This window comes from Apis florea, unplaced genomic scaffold, assembly GCF_048593485.1.
Source record: "Apis florea isolate Af1SG1 unplaced genomic scaffold, ASM4859348v1 contig_3036_pilon, whole genome shotgun sequence".
Classification (NCBI taxonomy): Eukaryota; Metazoa; Arthropoda; class Insecta; order Hymenoptera; family Apidae; genus Apis; species Apis florea.
The window spans coordinates 262162-286264 of NW_028256694.1; the positions used below are offsets into that span (position 1 = coordinate 262162).

Below are 24103 nucleotides of genomic sequence, written 5' to 3' on the forward strand. Positions count from 1 at the left end.
ATATTGGTGTTCCAGTTTAAAACGAGCTTTTAGGAAGTTTCTCCAGGTTGTTCAGTTTGACTTCGTTTCAATAGGATTTTTCTTGCTTTTGCAAGAACTTACACTGGAATCGGAATGTTTTAGAAAGAGGAAATTGGAATATTTCGTTCCTTCTTTTAATCAAAAATAAAAATAAAGTATGGATCGTATGGAAAGCAGGATCGGATTACTTTCATCATTGATATTTGAATTTTTAATTTAAAAATCGAACGTTTGTTTGTGCGAATCATGGTTTTTAAATTTGGATGTGTTTTTATTGGATGATGCATCATCTTTGATTCTCTTTATTTATTAATTTTCAATTTTAGTATTAATTAAATATATTAATAATGGTATATCGAGAATAAAAATAAAAAATGTGATTTTCATTTCCAATATATGTTAAATGTTAATATTAAATTGCAAGATTAACATGAAGCTTTCATCGTAATAGATATGACGATTAAATTTGACAATCCGAATTTGATTTTGATTCATTATTAATTTGTTCACAATAAATTTTGCCTGAAACTCTAACTGGTTCCCACATTCTAATTGGTTCGTCCAATCGTTCTCATTTTTCAAAGCATTTGGGAATCAAGCAATTTTTTCAATCTTTGAAAAATCAAACAAAAATTCATCGCTCTTCCAATCACAAATTAGTAACGCAATTTTCCGGTGATTTCCACCTTTCTTCCTCTGAATCGTTGAGTTCAAACGCATTTCCATGATACTTCAATCTGTCAATCGTTGTTCGACCGAGTTACCCTTATGTCTTTGACCTATAAGGTCAAAGAGCTTGCAAACAATGCCAACAGTGATCGAGTATTCATTACGCAACACTAGCCGCCGTAAACGCAAAGCACATTGCATTCTCAACAGAATGTCACACGCCGTTACGTGAACTCGGATATATTGTCGTACAAGAGAATGCCACGATTTTGATTGTTAGTAAAATCTCATTTAAATTACCGATTCGTTAATCCGTATTTTTTTTTTTTTATTAAACTTCAAATCTATTTCAATCTCTAAATAGAAATGAATAAAAATATTCATAGAATTGGATTAAAATGGAATTTTGGTTGATAGAATAGAAATATTTGTTTTTCAGATAAATCTTTATTTAAGCATTTTTGATTTTGAAAAATTGTAACAAAATTGTATGAACGAGATTTTATTTAATAATTACAAACAATTTCACTTAGATGCAAAGCTATCTTAAAGAGTGCCTTGAGACAGAGCTATTTTATTCTATTATCCAAACATGCCACATCAATCATAGTGAAGCAAGGAAAATATCAATTACTGAAATTTTTTAAACACAAAATATCGTAGAATTAGTCATCAGCGAACAAATGTCCATTACAACAAATTATTCAATAGACAGTAATAATATATTACATTTCATCTAGTATACTACTCTTTCGTTCAAGTTGTAACGTGTCATTGATGGTACGTTTTAATTACCCGTATATTCAACGAATATCCTCGTTCTCATCTATAAATCAGTATTCGTCGTCTATGGTGTTTGTTAGAAATAAATATTGCCCGAGCTAAACTTGCAATAACCGTCCATGGGGAATTCTATAGCCATCAGTTCTTCCTGTTGCACATCCTCCGTATCACGTAATTACATTTACATGAGAGGAAATGGGGAACTCGCGCGACAACAAAGTTGTCCCGAAAATATGTCGGTGGAAACGCAGTTGCAAATGGCGCTTGACAGAATTCTAAAGTCAATTATAGTTTATTCAAGAGAATTAATTGTTCGTTGACGAAGCGAAGAGAGAGAGAGAGAGAGAGAGAGAGAGAGAGAGAGAGAGGGAGGGAGGGAGGGAGGGAGGGAGAGAGAGAAGACAGGTGAAAAGTTTTAAAATTTGTTTAGAGATTTTATCGATATAGGTCAATTATTTTCCATTGAATCGAAGGATTTTTGTTACCATAATAATAAGAAATAAATGTTTTGTTAAATGATTAAGAAAAATCTTAGTTTATTTTGCGTATCTTTTAAGATATGCATCTTTAAGATTTTAGTAATAAGAACAATTGATTTCTTATCGAATAATTTTAATACTTTATTATTAACAACAAATACTGGGATAAGGATATCATATTTTTCTCGTTTTAAAAGATAATAAAAAGTAATTAATCTTTTCTTAATTAAAACGTAATTGTTATCAAATACGAATAACGAGTATTGCAATTATTGAACGTCCAAAACGAAATATGGAAATTGACTAAAACGGAAATAAACTCATTAGCCAGCTGCCTAACTTCAAACTATAGTTTTCGGAAGTTGTCAAGCTGTTGTTATTTATTCATTCACATTGACTCATTTGAAATTTGAAATATCTGAAATAAATACTAAATTTTATTTTTTTTTCAAATAAAAATAAAAAAAAACGATTTTTTTTCATTTTAAAATTGAACAAAACATTTTTTTCAGCACTCCATTAATGTATCAGCGAATTTGTTTTGTACATTTAAAAGCAAAATTAAGAAATTAAAAACTATATTTCTAAAACTCTATACGATGTTATGACTTACAAAATTAAATATGTTATACATTTATATATGTAAATAAAGTTACATATATAAAAAAATAGTTAATAATACTTCATTTGTTTGATGAATTTTTTAATAATTTTTGATCTTTGTGTCTGGCTGGATATTGACTGAATTTACTACTATATGAAATTACTTGTTTTAATAAACCATTTAAACTTTATATATATATATATTTAATATATTTAAAGTTTTAATAATTTTTTAAAATTTTATATTTTAATATTTTCATGTAGTCTCTTTTACTAAAAATTTGTACATCATTATTATTTTATTATTATTTAATTTTAAACTTACGAGAAGAATTTCCACGATCTATCCAAAAATATAAAATGTATCAATAATCACGCTATATTCTTCTAAAATTCTGATTCAAGAATTCTAAATCTTTCAAACAATTTATAGAATCTAGAAAAAAGGAAAATAATAAAAAAAAAGTTTCAACGATCTTGTCAAGTTGAGCAATTTAAAGAAAATTACATTTCCACTTCGTTCCGATATTCAGTATGAGACGAGAATGCGCAATTCGAGCAAAGTCGTGAGACGGTCTTAACCTTCAAACGCACACACGTGAACTCTCTACTTTTGCCTCCGATATATGGAGGATATATATATATATAGATATAGTATATTTGATCGTCTTATTAAATTTACACCGATCATTATTAAATTTACACCGATTCTTTTATTTTAATTAGATACAAGAAATATAATTATCGAGATAAAATATCGATATTATCTTCTTGATTTTTATCATAAAATGGACGAAAAAAAAATTCCGGATCATTTCAAAGAGATTTCCTCTTCTCGCTTTTTTTCATCATTTACATATTTTTAATAGGAATATTCGAACCGTGGAATAGATTACAGAATGGTCGTTGTCAAAGGTTTCCCATTAAAATTTTCTAATATAATTTATTCGTAGAATATCTTTAAATGCAGGATTCCGAATAAAAAATCTTTATTTTTATTCGGAAAATTTATAAAATAAGAAATTTTGATAAATATTTATCCAAAGTTGAATTCATCGATTTTATTCGATGATAATGAGACAACGAGAAATTAATTTAGCATCTAAAATCAATGCAAAACCAGTAAAAACAAGATACGATTATCTTGTACAAAATCGAAAAAAATAACTTTCGTATTAATATTCTTTTCAAAGATACGAACATTTTGATCGCGCAAAATTATTTATTATTACACGTTCGACTTCGACAAAAATATCTCAAGGATATTATTAAAATTGGTCAATCATCGTGTACGCATTGCTCTATTATCGAACTTGTTTTTTACCTTATGAAAAAAACGAAATACAGTATGAATAACGCATTATTGGCACGATGATTGATCTCATTTCACGACTTCCGGTAGAACGAAATAAAAAGAGTCGCGTTTCGTTGTGGGACGGTGGTCTATAATGAACTTGTTACGCAATCCCTTGGTTGACAGGCTTCCATTAATCGTCGAACCTTGGCTTGTGGCCGCGAATTTCATGCGCAGACACTCGACTAACCTTTTCTCACGATGATGTATGAACTCTCGAATGAAAATCGGAATTTAACCTCACGATCTTGTTGTCTTTCTTCCTTTTTCCTTTCTCTTTTCCATTATTTTTGATTTGAAAATAGAGGTATTTGTAAATTGAAATTTTATTCCGAGATTATCTTTTTTAACATTATTATTATTATTATTATGATTTTAATATATAATCGTTATATCGTCGTGCAGATCATTCCGCGCGCGAATTAGAGTTTTGAATTTTGAACTTGACGCCATCTCGTATTGACAGGACGAGAACTAACGTATAATAGGAATCGTGGCTTTGATGGATCATTCGATATCGACTGTTTGAAATGAATTTTTTCCACATAAACGAAATTCCATTTAATCGTAGTTGGAATAATAATGAAATTTTAAGAAAAAACTCAAAGCTTTTCTTTTTCTTTGATATATTTTTTAATTTATTAGCGATTCTACAACTTATCTAATTTGTCTAATTTGTAATTTATTATTATTTATCATAATACACAACAAATATTATAGATCCAACTTTGATCTCAGAATTCAGAATTTTTAAATGAATAAACAATAATTAAATATTATTTAGAGAGAATAGAAAGAAAGAATAGAAAAGAAAATATTATTGTTAAAATTATTTATTTATAGGAATATGTATATATTATTTTATTTAATACAGTTAAATTTTTTATAATAAAACTTTGAGGAAATGAAAAAATGAAATGAAAAAAAATTGATTAATATTTAAAAAAAAAAAAAAAAAAAAAAAAAAGAAATAGCAGTGATAAAAAAAAATCTGTTGATTCATTAATATTGATTGTAGCACAATTTAATTTTTTTCTGTTCCTTTAAAAAATGCACAATGTAGGTTAATGGCAAGTATGATATAGTATAGCAGCAAAAATATCACGAAGTAAATATGCGAATACATTTGCATTTGCCACGCTTTTTCCTCTCTCTCTCTCTCTCTCTCTTTCCCCTTCTCCCCTCACTATTACTCTTTTTTCTCTATCCTTTTTATTTATCTCTGTGACATCACTTTTTTCTACTCTTTGATACTTATCAATCATCTTGACATCATCTTTTTTCTTAACGATATTATCTTTCATTATGACAATGTTGCGTATAATTTTTATTTCTGCCAATATTTATTTGATGTTTTTCTAATTAACGATTGAACACATTTTTTTTTTTTACAATTATTATATTTTTCTTATAACAAGATGGTTAAATTAAAATTGTTATTTCAGTTTAATGTTTTTTATATTTCGTCGAGGAGAGAAGTTTTAGAGATTTTAGAAGATAATTCTTTTTTTTCTGCTTTTCAGAATGACACGATGGACGACATTATTTGTTTCCGTCAAAGAAATTTATAAATTTAACGAGTTTGAGTTTTCAAATATGTTTCATATTTTAAAAAAATATTTAAACGAACAATATTTTTTATTCAACTTTATAAATTCTAATAGAAGTAAAATATTTTTTCGGAAGCAATCTACGTACAACAATGATTTGATCGTGCAAACTTTCATTTGTTGAGTTCTTACTTTGAATTCGAAAACTATCGTTTGCGAATCATCGTACTGTTTTACTTTACTCGTTTCATCAGATTCGAACGCAATAATCTAACTGGACGCTACCTTTACTCGTGTAAACGATCAAACGATCTAATCAAATAATCACTGTCTCAATCTGCTCGTCCAACAATCACTCGTATTTTAAGCGACAATAAATATATAAATATTATTCTTTCAATGAAAAATGAATCAGCGTTAAAAATAGGTGAATTTTGTGCATATACAGGGTGTTACATATTCGCGAGGCATCGTTGAAGGTTTGCATTAAATAAAGCATGATGATGGAATGACACGACTTTATTCTCGTCTCGTTTCATCCAATGTAAACTTAAATTGTTTCTAACTTAATAATAAATAAATCTATATTTTTAATATAGATTTCGTATACGTTTCAACCTCTTAGATCGATCTTTCTAAGGTGACCGACAAATATATTAATACCCTAATTCATCACAAATCGATCGCTTTGATTAGTCAGAAAGATTAGCCAGCTGGCGTGAATGAAGCGTGCAAAAAATAGCCCACGACGAAATAAATATAACGGGGAATTATTGCGTCAATTCAGTGCCCTTGTTATCAACCATGTTACACGCGAATAATTGCCATCCTCGATGCTTCCAACCATTACTCGTCCAATCGATGAGCCGTCGATATGCGACATCGCGTACATCGCGTTCGACCTATCCGTCCACTACGTTTTCGAAACGTCCACTTCTCTCCTTTATCCGTATTTTTTCCAAAAATTACTTTAGCTTACCTGCATTTAAAATAACTACCACTTCTAAACATTTTAAAACACCAAAATGATTTAGAGATTAATCGTAGCTCGAGAGAATATTAACTGTCAGAAATGCACTGTCAATTTCATCGATTGTCATATTTGCATCGTGTAAGAAAGACAGAATGATTTCTCGTTTCAATTTTTCACGAGTACCGTTTTTTTCTTCTAAATCGGATCAAGAATACAAGACTGTAGCCAGCGCATCGTAACGATTTCAAGGGATCGATCCCACCGACTGAAACCAAGTCGCTTAAGATTCCAAAGACGATAAAACCGGGGGATGGAGAAGCGTCCTTGGTCATTTTAAGTTCCGGTAACGTTTTCGTCTTCCGAGATCCCGATGAAAGTTTAACAATGAACTTGCACCGGCATCATTGAGAGTTTAGTTTCCCCCGTTTCAGCAATTCTAGACGGTCGTTATACGGGTACGGTGGCAAATTGAGTAACGAGGAATTGTTGGGTCAAATAGTATCGCGTGGTGTTGTAAGTTACGCTAACGAGAGAGCACGTTGTTGCTCTGATTTCGACGAAACTTTACACGTGAGACGGGAAATTTTCAAGTTGCTACAACGCGACATGGATAACGGATAGAACGAAAGGAAATACAAGTGGAAGAGTTTCATCATCCGATTGATTTTTAAATTATTTTATATCAAAAGCATAAGAAAATATTGGAAATATCAAAGTGTTCACCATTTCACTCGATGATTCATCAATTCTATTTGCCCGATTATAGATCTTTTCTATTTGATCGATTGTGAATCATATTTGTTTACTACTTTCATAAAGTTTATACTGTTCGTCTAATCATCTATCTCTATATTTATATAATTCTTTTATATTTCTCTATCCACATTTTATTTATCCGAATATGCCTATATTTTTTTTTTTATTTCATATCTATCAATTTATATATCTCATTTGTCTAACCAACGCAGTCATAATAATCAAATTTTTCCCAGAATATCATTTCCAACGAAATGGACGAAAGAATGTACTTGTTATCGAATCACGCACAATGCATTTCTTTTTTATTGTTCGTCATTGAAAGAGAGGGAGAAAACAAGAAGAGCGAGTGAATTTCAAGAGTCGAACATCATCAACGAGTCCGAATCCATCCGATTCAGAATCGTAATGTGCTCAATGAAAATTCGACGAGGAGAGTCGTAGAGACGCGAGCTTTTTCAATCGCAAGAATAATGAGCTGTTGATATAATTCTGAGTGGATATGTAGTCGATATGTAGGTTAATTAGGTGGCTCCATTGCCAGGGATCGATTCGGTAAACAGAGGCCGTCACGAACAAAGTCTAATGACTGTCAAAACAATTTCCAAGAAATATCTTAATTTCTCTCTCTCTCTCTCTCTCTCTCTCTCTCTCTCCCCTCTCTTTAATGCTCGTTTTATCCTTGTATCGGTCATTGTTTACCTCGTTCGCTTCGATCGATTGTTCTCGTAATAATCTCCTAACTGAACTATACGACGCACACACGAAAATGGAGAAATATACGTAAATTGATGTGTCGTTAATCCTTTCATCGGATCGTTTTAAATATTCATAGAGCTTGTATATTATTGTGATATTTGATACAATATTTGTACAACATTTTAGAGTTTTTATCGAGTTTGCATTATCGAAGTTAAGAGTATCGTAAATTTTGTTGATCCGAAAATTAATCCGAAAGAATCGAATATACGTTTTCAATTCGATTATTTTTCCCCCAATAGAATCAATATTCTGCTATGATAAACAAAAATTAAGCGAAACAAAACAATCCGATAAAAAGATTTATTCCAGAAATCGAGGAAATCCCAATCGGCATATTAATAGAAAACCATTTAATCCTTCGTTCAATTCAACCGTCTTACACGATTCATCGACTTCAACGACTCGATGCACACTGTACACCAAATAATTTCTAGATAAACAAAGGTTTAAATCGATATCAGGAGTCCATGGAGCGTTTATCGAACGATCGTACGATGGATTTAATCCGCAATAAAAATGTGACTCGGCTCTTTCATCGATAACTATTCTACAACAAACAGGCGGAAACATCGAGCGTTTCCGCTTTTCTCATAATATTTCTATCCAGCTCCGATGATTGACAATTCGTGATCCTCGTAGAGAAACAGGGAAACGTTTTTAGCTCGAACGAACGATCGAAAGATACGATTCCAATTCAATCGTGTATGCATAAAGTTTCCATAAAGTTTCTTTCTTTTCCATATTCTTTTTTTTTTTTTTGTCATAATAACAAAATAGAGACGCTGAATGGATAATTAACACGATTGGACCGATTAAAATCTAATTTGTAACGCGTGGCACGATTTTGTTCTTTGTAATATTGTGAAGTACAATCAAAAGTGAATTATATATAGATAAATTTAAAAAGGCGCGTATTTTAAAAATTATCCAGTCGAAATATAATAATACTTATCGATATTAATTTCGATATTTTTATCGAATTCCATATGGTGGAAAATAAAAACTTTAGATGGCGCATCAACATATCGAGAATCAACATCGTTTGTGCATAACGCGCGCATTGTGCATCGAAGATTGATGAGTAACGCGTTGGATAACTCAATTCTATCGACAGAAATGTCACGAGATGCGTAGAATTATTGTTACGTCGTCTCTGAATACCTGGCCAAGATACTCGTTTTTCTTCGTTTATGACAGGCTTTAAACTAGAATTCAATTGTAGGATCGTTTTGAAAACGACTATCGAGCATTGGTGTATGAATGATGGGTCACGAAGGGTCAATTAATCTCAGAGAAATAAAAATATTCGATAATTGTCAATGTACAATATATTTATTGTCAATAACTTGTCAAATATAAGTTTTCATTTAAAAAAAAATCTTTACGATCAATGCATAAATACGTTAATAATTAATTATTTGTCGATTTGTTTTCAAGTTAAGAAAAATTTTGTGCCTAACCTAATCGAGATAAATTTTTCTTACTTCTTTGCGTAACTCATTAACTAACCCAGCCACATTATCGCATCTGTTCAAACACAATTACATTTTCCACTATATTTATCGAGTAAATACGTCAAGATCATATCCTCGCTATAGAAACAAGATTCATCCTCTTATTTTTCTTCCGTCAGATCGGTCTTGAAAACTTAGATAGCAAACGAAGAATAAATCGTGTTCGAGTAATTGGATCTTCCAACGAAACTTTTCTAATTGATATCGAGTTAAGAAAGCGTTCGTGTTTGTTTTTGATTTAAAAGTGATTTCACGTTACATTTCTTTCCCCGAATCCAGTTCACTCAAGTTACTTTTATTTTACGGATTACGGATCGAATTTAAAAATTTCAAACCATTTCAAAATCAAGAGCGAAAAATTATTTTTTGGTAATCGACGATTAAAATTTGCCGAGATAACCATAGACGTGTGCAAACATTTCACGAACGAATGTAGGACAGGTTCGAAGAGAAGCACAGTGATCCTCAAACGACGCACGAGTATCGAGGTTTTACTCCTCGATATTGTAATTTTCTATAATTTGTACAAGATATTGACAAAATATATCGTAGTTCATTGAAGTTAAATCAATTTTAATATATGTGTTTCTACCTCGTGCAAAGTATCTCGTACAAATGAAACTTTTGACTTTTCACGCGAGCGAAAATGGGAAGAAATTAAAAATTTTGTCATGAAAATCAATTGAGGAAATGGAAAAAACCATGCCATTGAAATTACTTTTTGTTTCATTCAAGACAGTGGCAGAGATTATGAATGGATCTGCAACCCAGTGACCTACATTTTTTCTTCGAGTTTTTCTAGAAATCGTGTGTGTGTGTGTGTGTGTGTATCGTTTGTTAGAGTTTCGAACAAGTCAGTCAAAGGAGATACGAACGAGAGATCCGAGAGTAAGGATAAGGATGGAGATAAGTGATTAAGAAATCTTTTCTTTGCGCGATGATATTTTGAAAACTTAAGCAAGTTATATCGAGATAAAATGGAAAAGCGTTTTTAAAAGGCAAGTTTTTTCGTTATTTCTAACAATTTCTTTCTTTCATTCGTTGACTGGAAAACCGCTATTTTTGAAGTTACAGCGATTTAAAGTTTTCCCTAATTTTAATACAGTTTAATCGAGTTTCAAGTTAAATTATACGATAGATATATTTATTTTTGGAATATTATATTGCTTATAACGATTTTAACTAACAAAATATCGAAGATTCTGAATCGATTTAAAAAAATGTTCAAGTTATTCACTTGAAATTTACGGTAGATCTTCATCCGATTGATTTGATTAAAAAAAAAAAATTCTAAACTCTAAAAAGTTTCGAATATTTTTTTCCGTCATTAATACTCGAATAAAAGGGACAAAAAAAAGAAAATGATGGTCGTTTACCACTTGAAATATTAATCACAGATAAGAGAAACCAAAATATTCGAGATGCAATTATCTCGAGAATATTTTTTTCCCAATTTCATCCCTCCAACCGTGAATTCTTCAGACGCTGACCAAATGTCTGGATCTGCTCTTTCAACGGGTGAAATTGAACTCGAGTTATCCAGCTCTGGCCTTAATCTAAAGGATTATTACTTATTTTTCTTCTCTCTCTCATGCCTTACCAACTTATTACTCTGTCTTTGCTCGTCCACCTAAGAGAAGAAGAGAAGAGAAGAAGAAAGAGAAGAGAAGAAGAGAAGAGAAGCGAGATCTGGTCGGATTGAATTGTCGATAGAAATCGGTCGGTCGATGATCGTTCCAGTTTCTAGAAACGTGTAGAGAGACGGAAGACTGAATAAGTTGTATTTCCGTGGCGTTTGAATATTGATCAATCGTTTGGTCGGTGATATAGCTTGCCTCGTATAGTTGCATTCCCTCCTCTGGTTCCATTGGGAATTTGTGGTCGAGTTTCTGGATGCGGATGGAAGTGAATCTTCCTGTTTTCAAGAACACTTTTTTTTCTTCTTTTTCTTTTTTCTTCTGGTTTCGATTTTATGTTCTATTACTCCGTTTCTTTCCAGCGATGACAGCTTTCGATAGACTTTTTTTTTTTTTTCACGTATTTGTTATTTATCCATCTACGTTCTTCTTTTTTATTTTTCAAATAAATTTTCTATTTCTCGAGAAAAATGGAATTACGTTTATTTGAAAATTATTATAATCCGTTTATCTAGTCTATTTCTTATTTTTTAACTTGTTGTCGTAATGTGAAATAGATATCTTATAAAAAAAAAAAAAAAAAGAAACAAAGAAAGAAAGAAAGAAAGAAAGAAAAAAAAATAAGCGAAGCGAAGAAAGATTTTATTGTGATTTGTCAGAAAGGTTTTACAAGCGGAACTAAAAATTAATGAAATGTTGGAAGGGATTAGGAGCAGATCAGAAATTTTAATGTAGTAGAAAAGGGACGAGTTGCGAATGTAGCTCTTGAAAAAAGTATTCGATTAAAAATGTATAGATTTTTATATAAATTCGAAAACAAATTAAAAAAAATATTTTTGCAAAGAACATTGATAAATTATTAGAAAATTTTAAAAATTAATTTAAGATAAATTTTATAAATTGTATAAATTCAATTGTATATATTCATAGAAATAATGGAATAAAACAACGATAATTTTACTATTTTAATGAATGATCGAAGAGAATGGAAAGAAGAATGTAATTTTTCAGAAACTCAATCCTTGCAAAATACTTCGTTTTTAACGCGGAAACTCAATTATTTCTGTCGCAACGAAGCAACCTTTAGCTAAGAGAAAAATATAGAATAATACAATCAGGCACGAAACTATTATCACTAAATTATCGCTAAATTAATAAAAATGCAAATATTTATCTTTTAAGTGATATTTTCATCTTTATAGTCGTAAAATCGAATTAAATTTTTGTACAGATAATTTTATTGCTTGTAAAACGAATTTATCTTAATAACAACTTTTAAAACAATTTTTTTTAATCGTAATCCACTTATCTCATTATATTGAAATGTTTTTTTACTTTGCAAGTATGTATGTATAATAAAAAGCAAAACTATAAATAATTTATGAAACAGATATTAATAGGATTATGTTAATTAAGACCTAACGTTTTAGAAATTTTTTCTAGCAAATTTGAACTTTTTTTCCGATTTAAATGAATACTATAAAATATCCAGATATTGGGAGAAAAATTCCATCTATTATGATACAATAAAAACTTGTATCATAATTGTTTCTCTTTGTTTTGCAAAATTTTGCTCGATTTTTAATATAATTTTTAATTAACGCAAATCTAATTTAATCTAATCAAATCTATCCTTTTTTCATTAAATAAATTTATCTCACGATTGCAAAAAAAATTCGTATTTATCAAATATTTGCGCGACACATACTTTTCATCATCGATAATCTCTATTTTTTTGAAAAAATTGTTACCAGAGTTTTCAATACCCCTGTGCTTTACATCCCGATTTAATGATTTAATACGAAATTAATAAAGCAGAGGATCGTTGAAGATTTAATTAAAACGTAAGAGAGAAACATTACTAATGATAGAATATCGATTCGTTTCTTTCGATTCGAATTTAAATTTTCAATCTATCTCTCTTTCTTTTTCTCTTTTTTGGTCTTTTAATTATAGGCAAATATAAATAACATCGCGACGATATTTCATTTCATCTCATCCGAATTTTATATCGGATTATCCAATAAATTTGGATAAATAACATTTCGTTCACATCTTTGAAGATGTGGAAAAACTTTTACGAATAAAAATATATCTTTTATGTGTCTATAAATTTTTTTCTTACTTTTATTAATTTTATTATTATATAATTTATTTTCCATTATTATTTATGATTCAAATTCATAACCAACAACCAATAGATTGACCAAGTAATAATCTAAAAACCGAAAATGTAAGTATTAAATTACATTCCCTTTAAAATTATATTCCATTTATTCTCCTTTAATTTCTTAGCTGTAATTTCTAGTTGTCTAGCTGTTCTGTGAAAAAATTTTAATTCACAATGCAAGTGTATGAAAAAAAAAAAAAGAAAACACACGAAAAATTAAATTCCCTCTTTTTTCTTTCTGCGAAGAGAAAAATTTTCTGAAAAAATTTTTTGAATTAAAAACAACGAGAGAAATTATTTTTTCTTCATACTCTATACACGTACAAAAGAAAAATCGACAGAAAGCATCACTTTTTTTTTTTTTTTTTTTTTGCGCTATTAATCAACTTTTAATTCTCCTCTGTGAAAGACAAAAGAAGCGAATGAAACTTTTTATATCATCGGATTATCGAAGAAAAAGAAACACTTAAGCACAAGGTGTCGTAATAATTTCTCTCGTTGCCTTGGAAAATTGCTCTCAACTGATAAACTTTCGATTTTCATCCGAATCACCTCTTTATTTCTCTCACCTAGTGCTCTCGTATCGAAGAGGCATTTCATCAAGATTTTCGGGGGGGGAAAAAAAGAAGAAATTAGATAGCCGGATAGATATCGAATTAACCGGCAATTTCTGATCCATCGATTGACAACTTTCCAACAAGAAATTACCAGATAAACGCAAACTATGTTATCTATGGTATCTTCTCCTCCGTTGTTACGAAGTTTCAAGATTGGATTGGTTTACAACGCGTATCGACTCTTATTTTATCTCTTGGATCGGTTTACTCTCCGATCGATCAGTGAATCGAGCGTTATTCGAGACGGTTTCGAAGATACTAGAGGGGGTTCGTTTCGATGGAAAATTGGAAAATACAAGTGAAATTGAAGAACCACTAATGGAAAATATTTTAATTGGTAATTTATAAGATGTCCGATCGATTCGAAACGAGAGAGAAGATGGTATTTTTATTACGAGAAAAATTGAAAATGGAGTAATGGCGATGATCACGATAATATTTATCTTATCCCAAACGAGTTAATATATTTTAAATCATTTTAATATCCTTCGATTGGAATCAACAACAATAACAGGTTATCGTATTATAACAAATTTTCGAAGATCGTTACAAGCGTGAAAATGGGATTGTCCGAAACAGAATCTGCAGACACAGAAGGCTCTTTATCGATTTCAGTTCCGATTTGCACGTGCCTTTGGCCTGAACTGCGTGTTCGAGGATTTATTCGGAAAGCGAAATGAGATCCGTTTCCAAGGCATAGTCACTCCTTTGCTAGTCAAAGGAAAAATTAAATCTGCGGCCGATCCCCTCCCAACGTCTATGCTTTTCAATTCCACTTCAAAGGAACGTGGACGGGAGGGATCTGACTAGATAGGTCAACTTTTATTGTACAAAGACTGCTGTTTAATCGTGTCCAACCGATTTGATCCGTCTCTCAGGAATTTGGAAGAAAAGACATCGTTTGCACGCCGATATTCCTTTTCTACCAAATAAATGGATCAAAATTTTCAGAATTTTGCATAATGTTATCTTTGTAAGTTAAAATTTGCAAAAAGGGGATTGTTTAAGTAAAACCTGTAAAGTTTTATCGTTCGTTTAAATGCGAAAATTTTTAGATATTTTAAGAGAAAGTGAATGGTTGTATTCAATCAATAATCAACCAATGTATGGCCGATCACCAGAAAATCAATCATCGATCAATAGTTGAAAAAGTTGATCAATCGTCAATGATCCGTCACTTACTAGTCAGTTAATATTCAGTTACTAATCAATCAATGGTCGAAACGATCAAACGATGATCAATCAATAGTCAATGATTAATCAATAATTAACCAATCACTATATAAAATTAGACTATCAACTGTATTTATATTATTGAATGATTATCGTTCGATCATTTCAATCGTTTTTGTCCACTTCAAATAGTCACTTCAATAATCATCTAAGAAATAATTAATAACGTGAATTAATGCACCATATAGATTTCTAGTAATCACTTTAATAATTCCTTAATGAATAAACTCTTAAAGTTTCTTTTTTATTCGTATTTCGCAAAGATAATTTGTTTTCCTTCTTTGTTTATAAATATAGGAGACGAATTAATTTGGACAAAAAATATTTGGAAAATTATTATATTTTAATATTCGCTTAGCCGTCGAATTAAACCCCAAGCACTTTTATCAGGATGAAAGAGGATTTAATTAATACCGTTTAACATCAAGGATATAATCCCTTGGTTAAATATAAATTAATTAATTTAAAATGGAAATTTTCGTTGAATTTTCTAGTTACATTAGAAGATTTTGTTTTCGAGTTTTGAAATTAAAATAAATATAGATATTCGATTTTATTCGTCGAAAATAATTTCATATATAATAATTTTAAACGCACGTTATAAAATTAAAGGAGAATGGTAGACGATGATACGATCGATCATGCGATCGACGAGCGATGGCGTTGAGAAAAAGCAGTGGGGTGAGCGAACAAAGCGTTTCAGTGACAATGGACCGTCTATGGTCAGACGCGCTTTGCATCTTCTATAATATCTTCTATAATAGTTCTCTATTCTTCTCTCGAGAACTGCAGATACGTATGCATTATATGGAGAAAATAGCCTAGCAAATATTGCTCGGCTTAATAATACCTTAAAAAGACACTGCAACATTTAAGGAATTCTAAGGATATTTTATTTTTCCATCCTAATAGATTTTTCGACATATGAAATATTTTTCTCTCTTAATATTACGAGGTATTATTTGAAATAATTAACACATTGCTCGTAAATACTATTTTTACCAAAATCTTGGCAAATTATAAAATTATCTCAATGTACGTGAAATGTACGATTTTATTTTTCCTCAACACAAAACATATTCAAAACACGTTTTACGTAAATTTAATTACACTCTAAAGTTACGTGAATACGTAATTTATTTTCGATACTTTTCTCAAGATTAAAGATGGATTAAAGATGGATAAAAGCGAAACGTTTGGTTTCAGGAGTAAAGTAGCAGCCGCTCTTTTGAACAAGCATCTGCAAATCAATGGAATTTCCGCCGGTTTGGCCACACTTCCGACCGTGGATCAATCGCCGGATCCACAACCAGAGGAGCCACAGATCACGAGCAGCAGCAAAATGAGAAGAGAACGGAAAGCTGCGAGAACGTTAGGAATTATTATGTCAGCGTTTCTAGCATGTTGGCTTCCTTTTTTCCTATGGTAAATTTTCCAATTTTCATTTCTTTGAAATGTTAATTTTTACACCGACCATTCACCTATTCTAATTCTAAATTTTTTTCAATTTTTCTTTAAATATATATATATTCTATATATATATAATAATGTTAAAAAAGAATTACGAAATTATTTGGAAAATTGATAAATTATTAAATTTCATGTAAAAATATTACATATAATTATCGTTGAATTAGATATCATTTGTTGAAATATAGGGTACAAATTAATAAAATCGAATCAAAAATTGCACGTTCGAGCTTTTACTGAAATTTAATCATCATCCTTTCATTCCTTTTTATATTTGTCGATTAGTTTGTCGATAGTTTGTCAATTTTGAAAAGTTTTAAATTCACGATTGTTCGTATTTTATTATCGAAAATTTTTGTTTCTATGCGATTTTTGGTATTCTTTGGTTGGTAAAATATTTTTTACGTCTTTTAGACGTCATACATTTTAAAAATACAAAAATATCGTTGAAATATTCTAAATTATTTAAATATTAAAAATTTATTTTATAAACTTAATCATTTCTCGAATAATAAGAAAGATGCAAGAAATTTTTAAACATTTCTTAAAATACTAGAAAAGATCGATTATTCTCTACTCAATTATTCTCTTTCTTATTATTTCTGATCTAGTTAAGTTCTCGTTTTAACGAGATCTAAGGAACACAATCCAAGTTAAATCGACTTGGTGGTAATTAGGAAAACTCGTTTGAATATATTAAAATGTTGGAAGCATTTCACGTGGCCTAAAATCGGTTCGAAACTAGCTCCATCAAATTAATGCAATCGCGATTACAACCACCGATATTACTTTTCTCCCTTCTTTCGAATTTCTTTTCACCGAAAAGAAAAAGAAAAAGAAAAAGAAAAAAGAAAATTTTTAAAGATTGGAAAATTGAATCGAGTCGGTAATTCCAGTGTTAAAAAAATTATTAAAGATAAAATATAAATTGAATTAAACAGATACGTATCGATATACGATTATTAAACGCAATTTATCGCGGTAATGATTATATCGCATATTTTCGTGTTCCTTTCAGATCGTTCAGCGAAAATATTGGATATTTTATTTAATTGAAATCGAATTCGAACAAATATGTACGAGAAGTTGTTTCACAATATGGAAATAAACGATATCGTTAAATCGTTGAAACGTAAAAACGAGCACCGTCTTTCAATGGAATATTTTTTTAAACGTTAATGAACTTTGATGATCTCGTTCGTTTTATAGAACTTTATTCATAAACCCCGCCCGTATAATACGCTAGAATACGAAACGTTTAACGTGTATCGTAAATTCAGTTTGAATTTCACGATAATGCGATTCTCATAAATGAATGAATTATATTAAAGTAATATTAATCGAACAAGATTAATTTTCCTTAATACAAATGAAATATTGGAAATATTTGAAATAAGAAGTTTTTGAAATAAATAAAATTCTACGCGAGACAAATAATTCAATGTTATTGCTGTTGCAACTAAATAAAACTTATTATTATCGGATTAATATTATAGTATCGAGTTTGCGAAAATTTATAAAACGTATCATTTTATCAAAATGATACTTGCATTATCCGTTTTCCCTATTTATAACTTTTACAACAATAAATAATTCTTCAAATAGCTTTCACAACAAGCCTGTATACGATTTCTTACTATTAAAAAAGTTTTCTAGAGATCAGAGCAAATACTACGGTTGGACAATACCGGTGTTCAGAGAATGGATCGAATAAGATTGAAACGTTTAGAACTAATGTCGAATTATCTTCTCCATACCGTATATATTTAACCTTTAACAATTCAAAGACGTTTGTTTAAAATTTTCACAATTCATCAAGATATTATTAAAAATCAAAATTGATTCAACTCGATAAAAACTTCGTCGATGCTAACTAATTTTTCACATAATTTCCAAAATTTCCTAAATTTCTTTCGTAACTCTTACTTTCGATTTCCTGTTCCTCTTCCTTTCGAATAATTAATATTCATCGCCCCAAACCGATTCATGACGATTTATTAAATTATTTCCGCCAACCAATTCCTCGTGAAGAAAGAGAGAAAAAAAAAGCAATCATCGGATCCTCCACACCCATTCCTTCCAAATATCTATTCTCGAAGATCACGTTCTCCACCCCCCATCCCTAAAATTTCCACTCGAACGCCCCAAAGGCCACTTTTAAAAATAGTGGAGGGTAAAAAGTAGGTTCTACTGGTTCACCGGAATTTCGATGGGCCAGCCCTCGATGTGCTCGAGTGCTTTCGATATTGCGGTGCATCCCAAAATTCCTAAGGGCTTAGTAACGTGACCGCCGAGCGGCGGGGTTGGGGGTAGGGGGATGCCAGGGCCCGATCGATAACGTCTCGAGGGTGAAAGAAGCCGGTGTACAAGCTCCGCGATCTCCGCGAGTGATTTGCACAAGATATACTCGTCCAATTTCTTCGTCACGTTGTAATTCCATTTGGAAATTGTCCTCTCACCGACATTCTTCTTTTCTTCCCGTAATTAACCACGATTCATTACTTCATAATCATCTCACGAGATTATCCTCGATCGAGAAATAAAATTACAACGGTAAATTTTTTACAAAATATTTTACACAGTCTCGAGACAGATTGTAAAAAGAAAACGTTTGATGTTTATTGTAACTATAAGTTAATGCGGATTGTCTTGGAAATCAATCGAAAAGACTTAATTGACGATTTTTCCGAGATAATTTCGAAACAATTTCTTCTTTTCAACGAAAATTTTCGTTTCGATTTCGTTATTAACAAAAAAATATGCAATTACAGAGTACATCGAGTAGTTGTAGCGTTGGGTATGTGTTGTTGGCGAGTCGCCAAGCTTGAACAAACGAGTCAAAACAGTCATCAAAACTACGATAATTTATTTACTATTCGTGAAATTGAAGTGAATTTAATATAACTTTTGTCCAATAATTATTCGATACACGTTTGTTTCGACATACGTTACTTTGATTTTGTTCTGGTCCGGTGATGGCACATACCCGATGCTATCGTCATGATGCGACCAAACTCGATGCGATTTTGCGATTCGAGACCAATATCTTTCATTAACAATTCGTTAACGTCGAAAAATGCAAAATTTTTCCAAGAAAGAACTCGTTTGAAATCGTCTCAAGAATCAGCGTCTTAATCTTTATCGATCGACTTCCGAAACATCTCGCGCACAATGAACGCAACATTTCTTCCTAAGATCTATCAAGATATGGAAAAGAGAAGAGTTCTACTCGCGATCTTCTATTCGCGACGTTGAACAGTTTCCAATATTATAAATATCCACTTCCTTTGACATTTTACGTCTGGTATTCGTGACTGAAAAATTGGCTAGTTGGATGTCATAGAGATGCTCTTTCCGACGTATCTCGGATTCTGTACACGGATTCCAACCACTTTTGATGTTTCTTACGAATCTCAGGAATTGGCAAGCTTTTCAAGACGAGTTCCTTTTTATTTGCAATGAAAGAAAGAAAATAAGCTTAACCCGATTTTCAAAACAAAGGATAAATAATCTTGTTTTTAAATAGAATTCTACGTCTCAATATGAACTCTTGTCAATAATACCGGAAAAATTGTAACTGTATCGTTGTTATTCGCCTCCGAAAAGATCCAAATCTAAACTACACGATCCAATTTATAAACGCGATCAAAGATTCTCTTACCATTTATATTACTCGATATCACGCTTGATTCGCGTAATCGTTTTCTCTCGATCCAAGAAACGTCCGTCGTCGTGTCAACTGTCGCGCATAACGTTACGAATAATTTCTGCATCACGCATACCGTCCACGTCTGCCTACAATTTAGCATCGTCGCAATGGTGTCCCAGCGATTCTGACAAACGTATTCTGGCCTGTTATCACTGGAATAGAAGCGCATCGCGGCGCATACCAACTACCAGATCTGCCCATCCCCTTTGTTTATCGAATTTTCATTTGGAAACGCCATTGTTGCGTTTCCCGTTCTTCGTTCCAATGGTCACACTGTGTTCGAGAGACGGGCGACCAGAGATATACAGGTTTTAACAGAGGGAAAGAAAAGGGGGAAGGATCTCGTTTGTGGAAACGAGACGGAAGTAAATAACTCGATGAAACGATCGTTTAAAGTTTGACTCATTATTACATACAGATTTTAATGGTTATTGGATAATGGATACGATCTAGCGTTGCCGTGCCCGTAACGGAGGATATGTTTTTATTGCGTCGTTCCACGCAGTAGTCGATACGCGTAACTGGGACAAATTGTAGTCGTTTTCTGATTGGAAAACTATTAAAGGGAAAAATTATTGGAAGGAAAAGAGAATCGTAAAATGGATCGATATCTCTTCAATTCTTTCTAAGTTCTAGTTTCGCATCGAAACGAATACTCGTTTCGAAGATCGGATCGGATTTTTATAAAATTTTTTTTATAAATTATTTATTTCGTCATTATTTAATAAATAATGTAATTAAACGTTAACGAACGAAACGCGACTGGATAGAAAAGAGATAAAGTTAAAAAAGGAATTTTATTCGTTGGTCCTCTAACCAACGAAAATATATAAAAAGATGTTTGAATGGTAGAAAGTTTAGATAATCCGGGTTTATGGCTAAAAAATCCGTTTCATCTAGTTTTTTCAAGCATTTGTAAAATTTTCCCCTGTTTCGATTTCCTAATCCTCGACTCGATCGAAATATTAACCTCCAATTTTCAACTTTGTTATTTAATCCTTTCGATAAAGCTTTATTCAATCTTTCTATTTAAGATCCATCCAATGAAATAATGCAATACGGTATTAAACGGAAAATCTGTTAAAATAATAATTCTCTTTTATTTTTATATCATAAAAATTTATCGTAATAATATTAATCGAACAATTCCAGCTTCGTTCGATCGTTATAACGCAACGCGAATGAAAGAAAATGGGGAAAAAAATCTAATAATACGTGATATAGAAAAAAATAAAAGACGATAAATGATGAATATATATATATACACATCCCGTCATTTTAGCGCGAAAATATTCAGCGTTTCGGAAAATTGCATGCGCATTAACGCGGCCATTCGAATATAACCGCGATGTGGCGCACGTGAAGGCTAATGTAGAAAGTTCATTCTGTATGCATGGAATTAACCGTGCTGCGTGCTTCGAATTTGCGAGATTTTGTCGTGAACAACGAAAATTTCCACCCACCACCAAATTTCCACCGGGTATATAATGGCTATTGCGCTCCACGATTTTCAATAGTTTTTCACCAACTTTTTACCTCGAGATATTTTCGCGTATCGATCTCGAAAGAATCGAAGTCGAATTTCGTGAACGAACGTGGCGGGTTTGCAACGGATCTTAGATTCTAACGGCTCCCAACGGGTCCATCGAGTTAATCTCGTCGATAAGATAGCTCGTAGGTAGGGTGGAACTACGATCATATATATCGGATAGTTTAATTTTTACGATAAAGAGAATTTTTTTTCCAATTTATTTTTATACGAAGAAATTTTCGATATATATTTCTAATATGTTATATCGAAAATTGAAAATTGCAGTATTTTCTATTTAATATAATTTCTATATAATATTTCTATTACAAATATTTCGTATGAAAAATTTGTTAAAAATTCAATGTAGAGATGACAATATTGTCAAGATTGTCTCGTATATCGAACCAATATTATTAATATAATAATAATCAAATCAATATGAATATCATTACTCGCACAGTAGTAACGAACTTTATTAACAAATTTTATAAATTGTCTCGAAATCATTAGGTTTAGAGAGGCGTGAGCGCGAATCTTCAAATTGATATTACATTTTTTTAGCAAATAAAATATAAGAAAAATAGTTGGAAAAATATTTTTCCTAAATTTTTGCCGTCACGCAACGATGATCGGTATTTTAATCGTATCCTGCCAGAGTTTCACACATTCCGTGGATAAAAGGAAATGGAGAACCTCCGTGATTTCCTGACCCATGCAACGATTTCGTGATTTCCACTGCAAACATTCATTTCCCCAATGTTTTCAGCTGTCTCGTCGAATTGGCGGAAGTTATCGCGTTCGTTTCTTCCCTTTCGCTACGCTACTCACGATTCCAACTTGTATACCCTTGCGGGATGTTTTTCCTCGTCCAAACTTTGTTTCCGAGCTTCTTATTCTACTTCGAGTAACGGAGGAATCGTAGTACTTCTTGTTTCGTGGAAACGAATGAAATGTCTCAAGATGCTCTCTATGCTTTTTCCTAACCTGTCTTCGAGGAAAATTCGTAAATATGGAATGGAATTCACGGATTTAATCTCATTTTCTAAAGGAATTTTCTATCTTATTTCTATATTGTATAAAACTTTTATATTATATAAAATTATTTATAAATATATGTAAATTTATATGTAAAATTCGGAGGAAAGAATTTCATTTTTTGTGTAAAAAAAATTTAAACGAATTATTGAATCTATACATACGAACTGAATTACAAAAAATACACATTTATAAATAATTTTAATAATTTCTGTTAATTAAAAATACTTTTGGGAAAATATAATTTATTGATTTAAAAAAGAAAAGTATATATAAATTTTTTTTGATAAATAATTATACCTATATAAAGATACAGAAGATAAGAACGAATTCAATCGTATCGTTTGTTCAATATCTAATGTCGCGTCGTAATGCGTCATTAGACAAATTAACGTTTTACCCTAAATTTCCCCAAATTATCGTATCATGCAAATCATATCATCAAATAAATCTTTCGCTCAACGAAATTCAATTAATCCTAATATAATCCCTATCATCATATATTTGATGCATTAAATATAATTACAACATCGAAAGATTTATACTAAATACAACGCTCTGTCGAACTTAAATCAAAGATCGAAGGCTTTCGTGGTTTCGTGGCCGAGATACGAGACATAAGGCTTCCGGTAAGCCGTAAATCCTCGAGAAAGTTTTGCAATTAGATTCATCAAGGTATAAACGACATTGATGAAATCACGCGATTGGTGGAACATTAGAAGAAACTTTAATTCTCAAGAAAAATTCTTTATTACTTGATTATATACCATTTCTAATTTAAAGAAATAGAAAAAAAAAATGTGAAAAACGAGTCTTTTTTATATCTTTGGAACATTGTATTATTTTTCATCTTGCTTCACGATCATCCCTTCAAACCTTCGAAAGTTAAAAATCTTATTCTACCCCGTTTTTTCTCTTTAAAAATATCTTCTTTTTAAAAAAGTTATTTTAAAAAAAGTCAAATTGAAATTTATCGAGCAGAAATTAAACCTAAGCCATTAGTTTCATTACGAAGAGAAAGACGAACAACGATTCTCAAAATAATGTAAAAATTCCAGACATCCAGACTTGGCTCTGTTGATTCCTCGACACTTTCAGAGGTAAAAAAAAAAGAAGGGGGGGGGATGAAAAGGGGATGGAAAACGCGAGGCGGGAATGGACGAGTTAATAAAGCGAAATGTACACGGTCCGACACTTGGCCGAGAGTGGGAAATCGCGGCATTTTTCTGTCGACCCC

The 24103-nt window shown here is 31.2% G+C and overlaps 1 protein-coding gene across 1 annotated transcript in view; it reads left to right on the plus strand.

Annotated features, from left to right (window-relative positions):
* LOC100866996 (octopamine receptor beta-1R) overlaps nucleotides 1-24103 on the plus strand; it is a 53096-nt gene that overhangs the window by 23327 nt on the left and 5666 nt on the right. The window contains exon 2 of the mRNA XM_012489365.3: nucleotides 16328-16546. Coding sequence (XP_012344819.1) covers nucleotides 16328-16546 — 219 coding nt within the window. The remainder of the gene's footprint in view (nucleotides 1-16327; nucleotides 16547-24103) is intronic.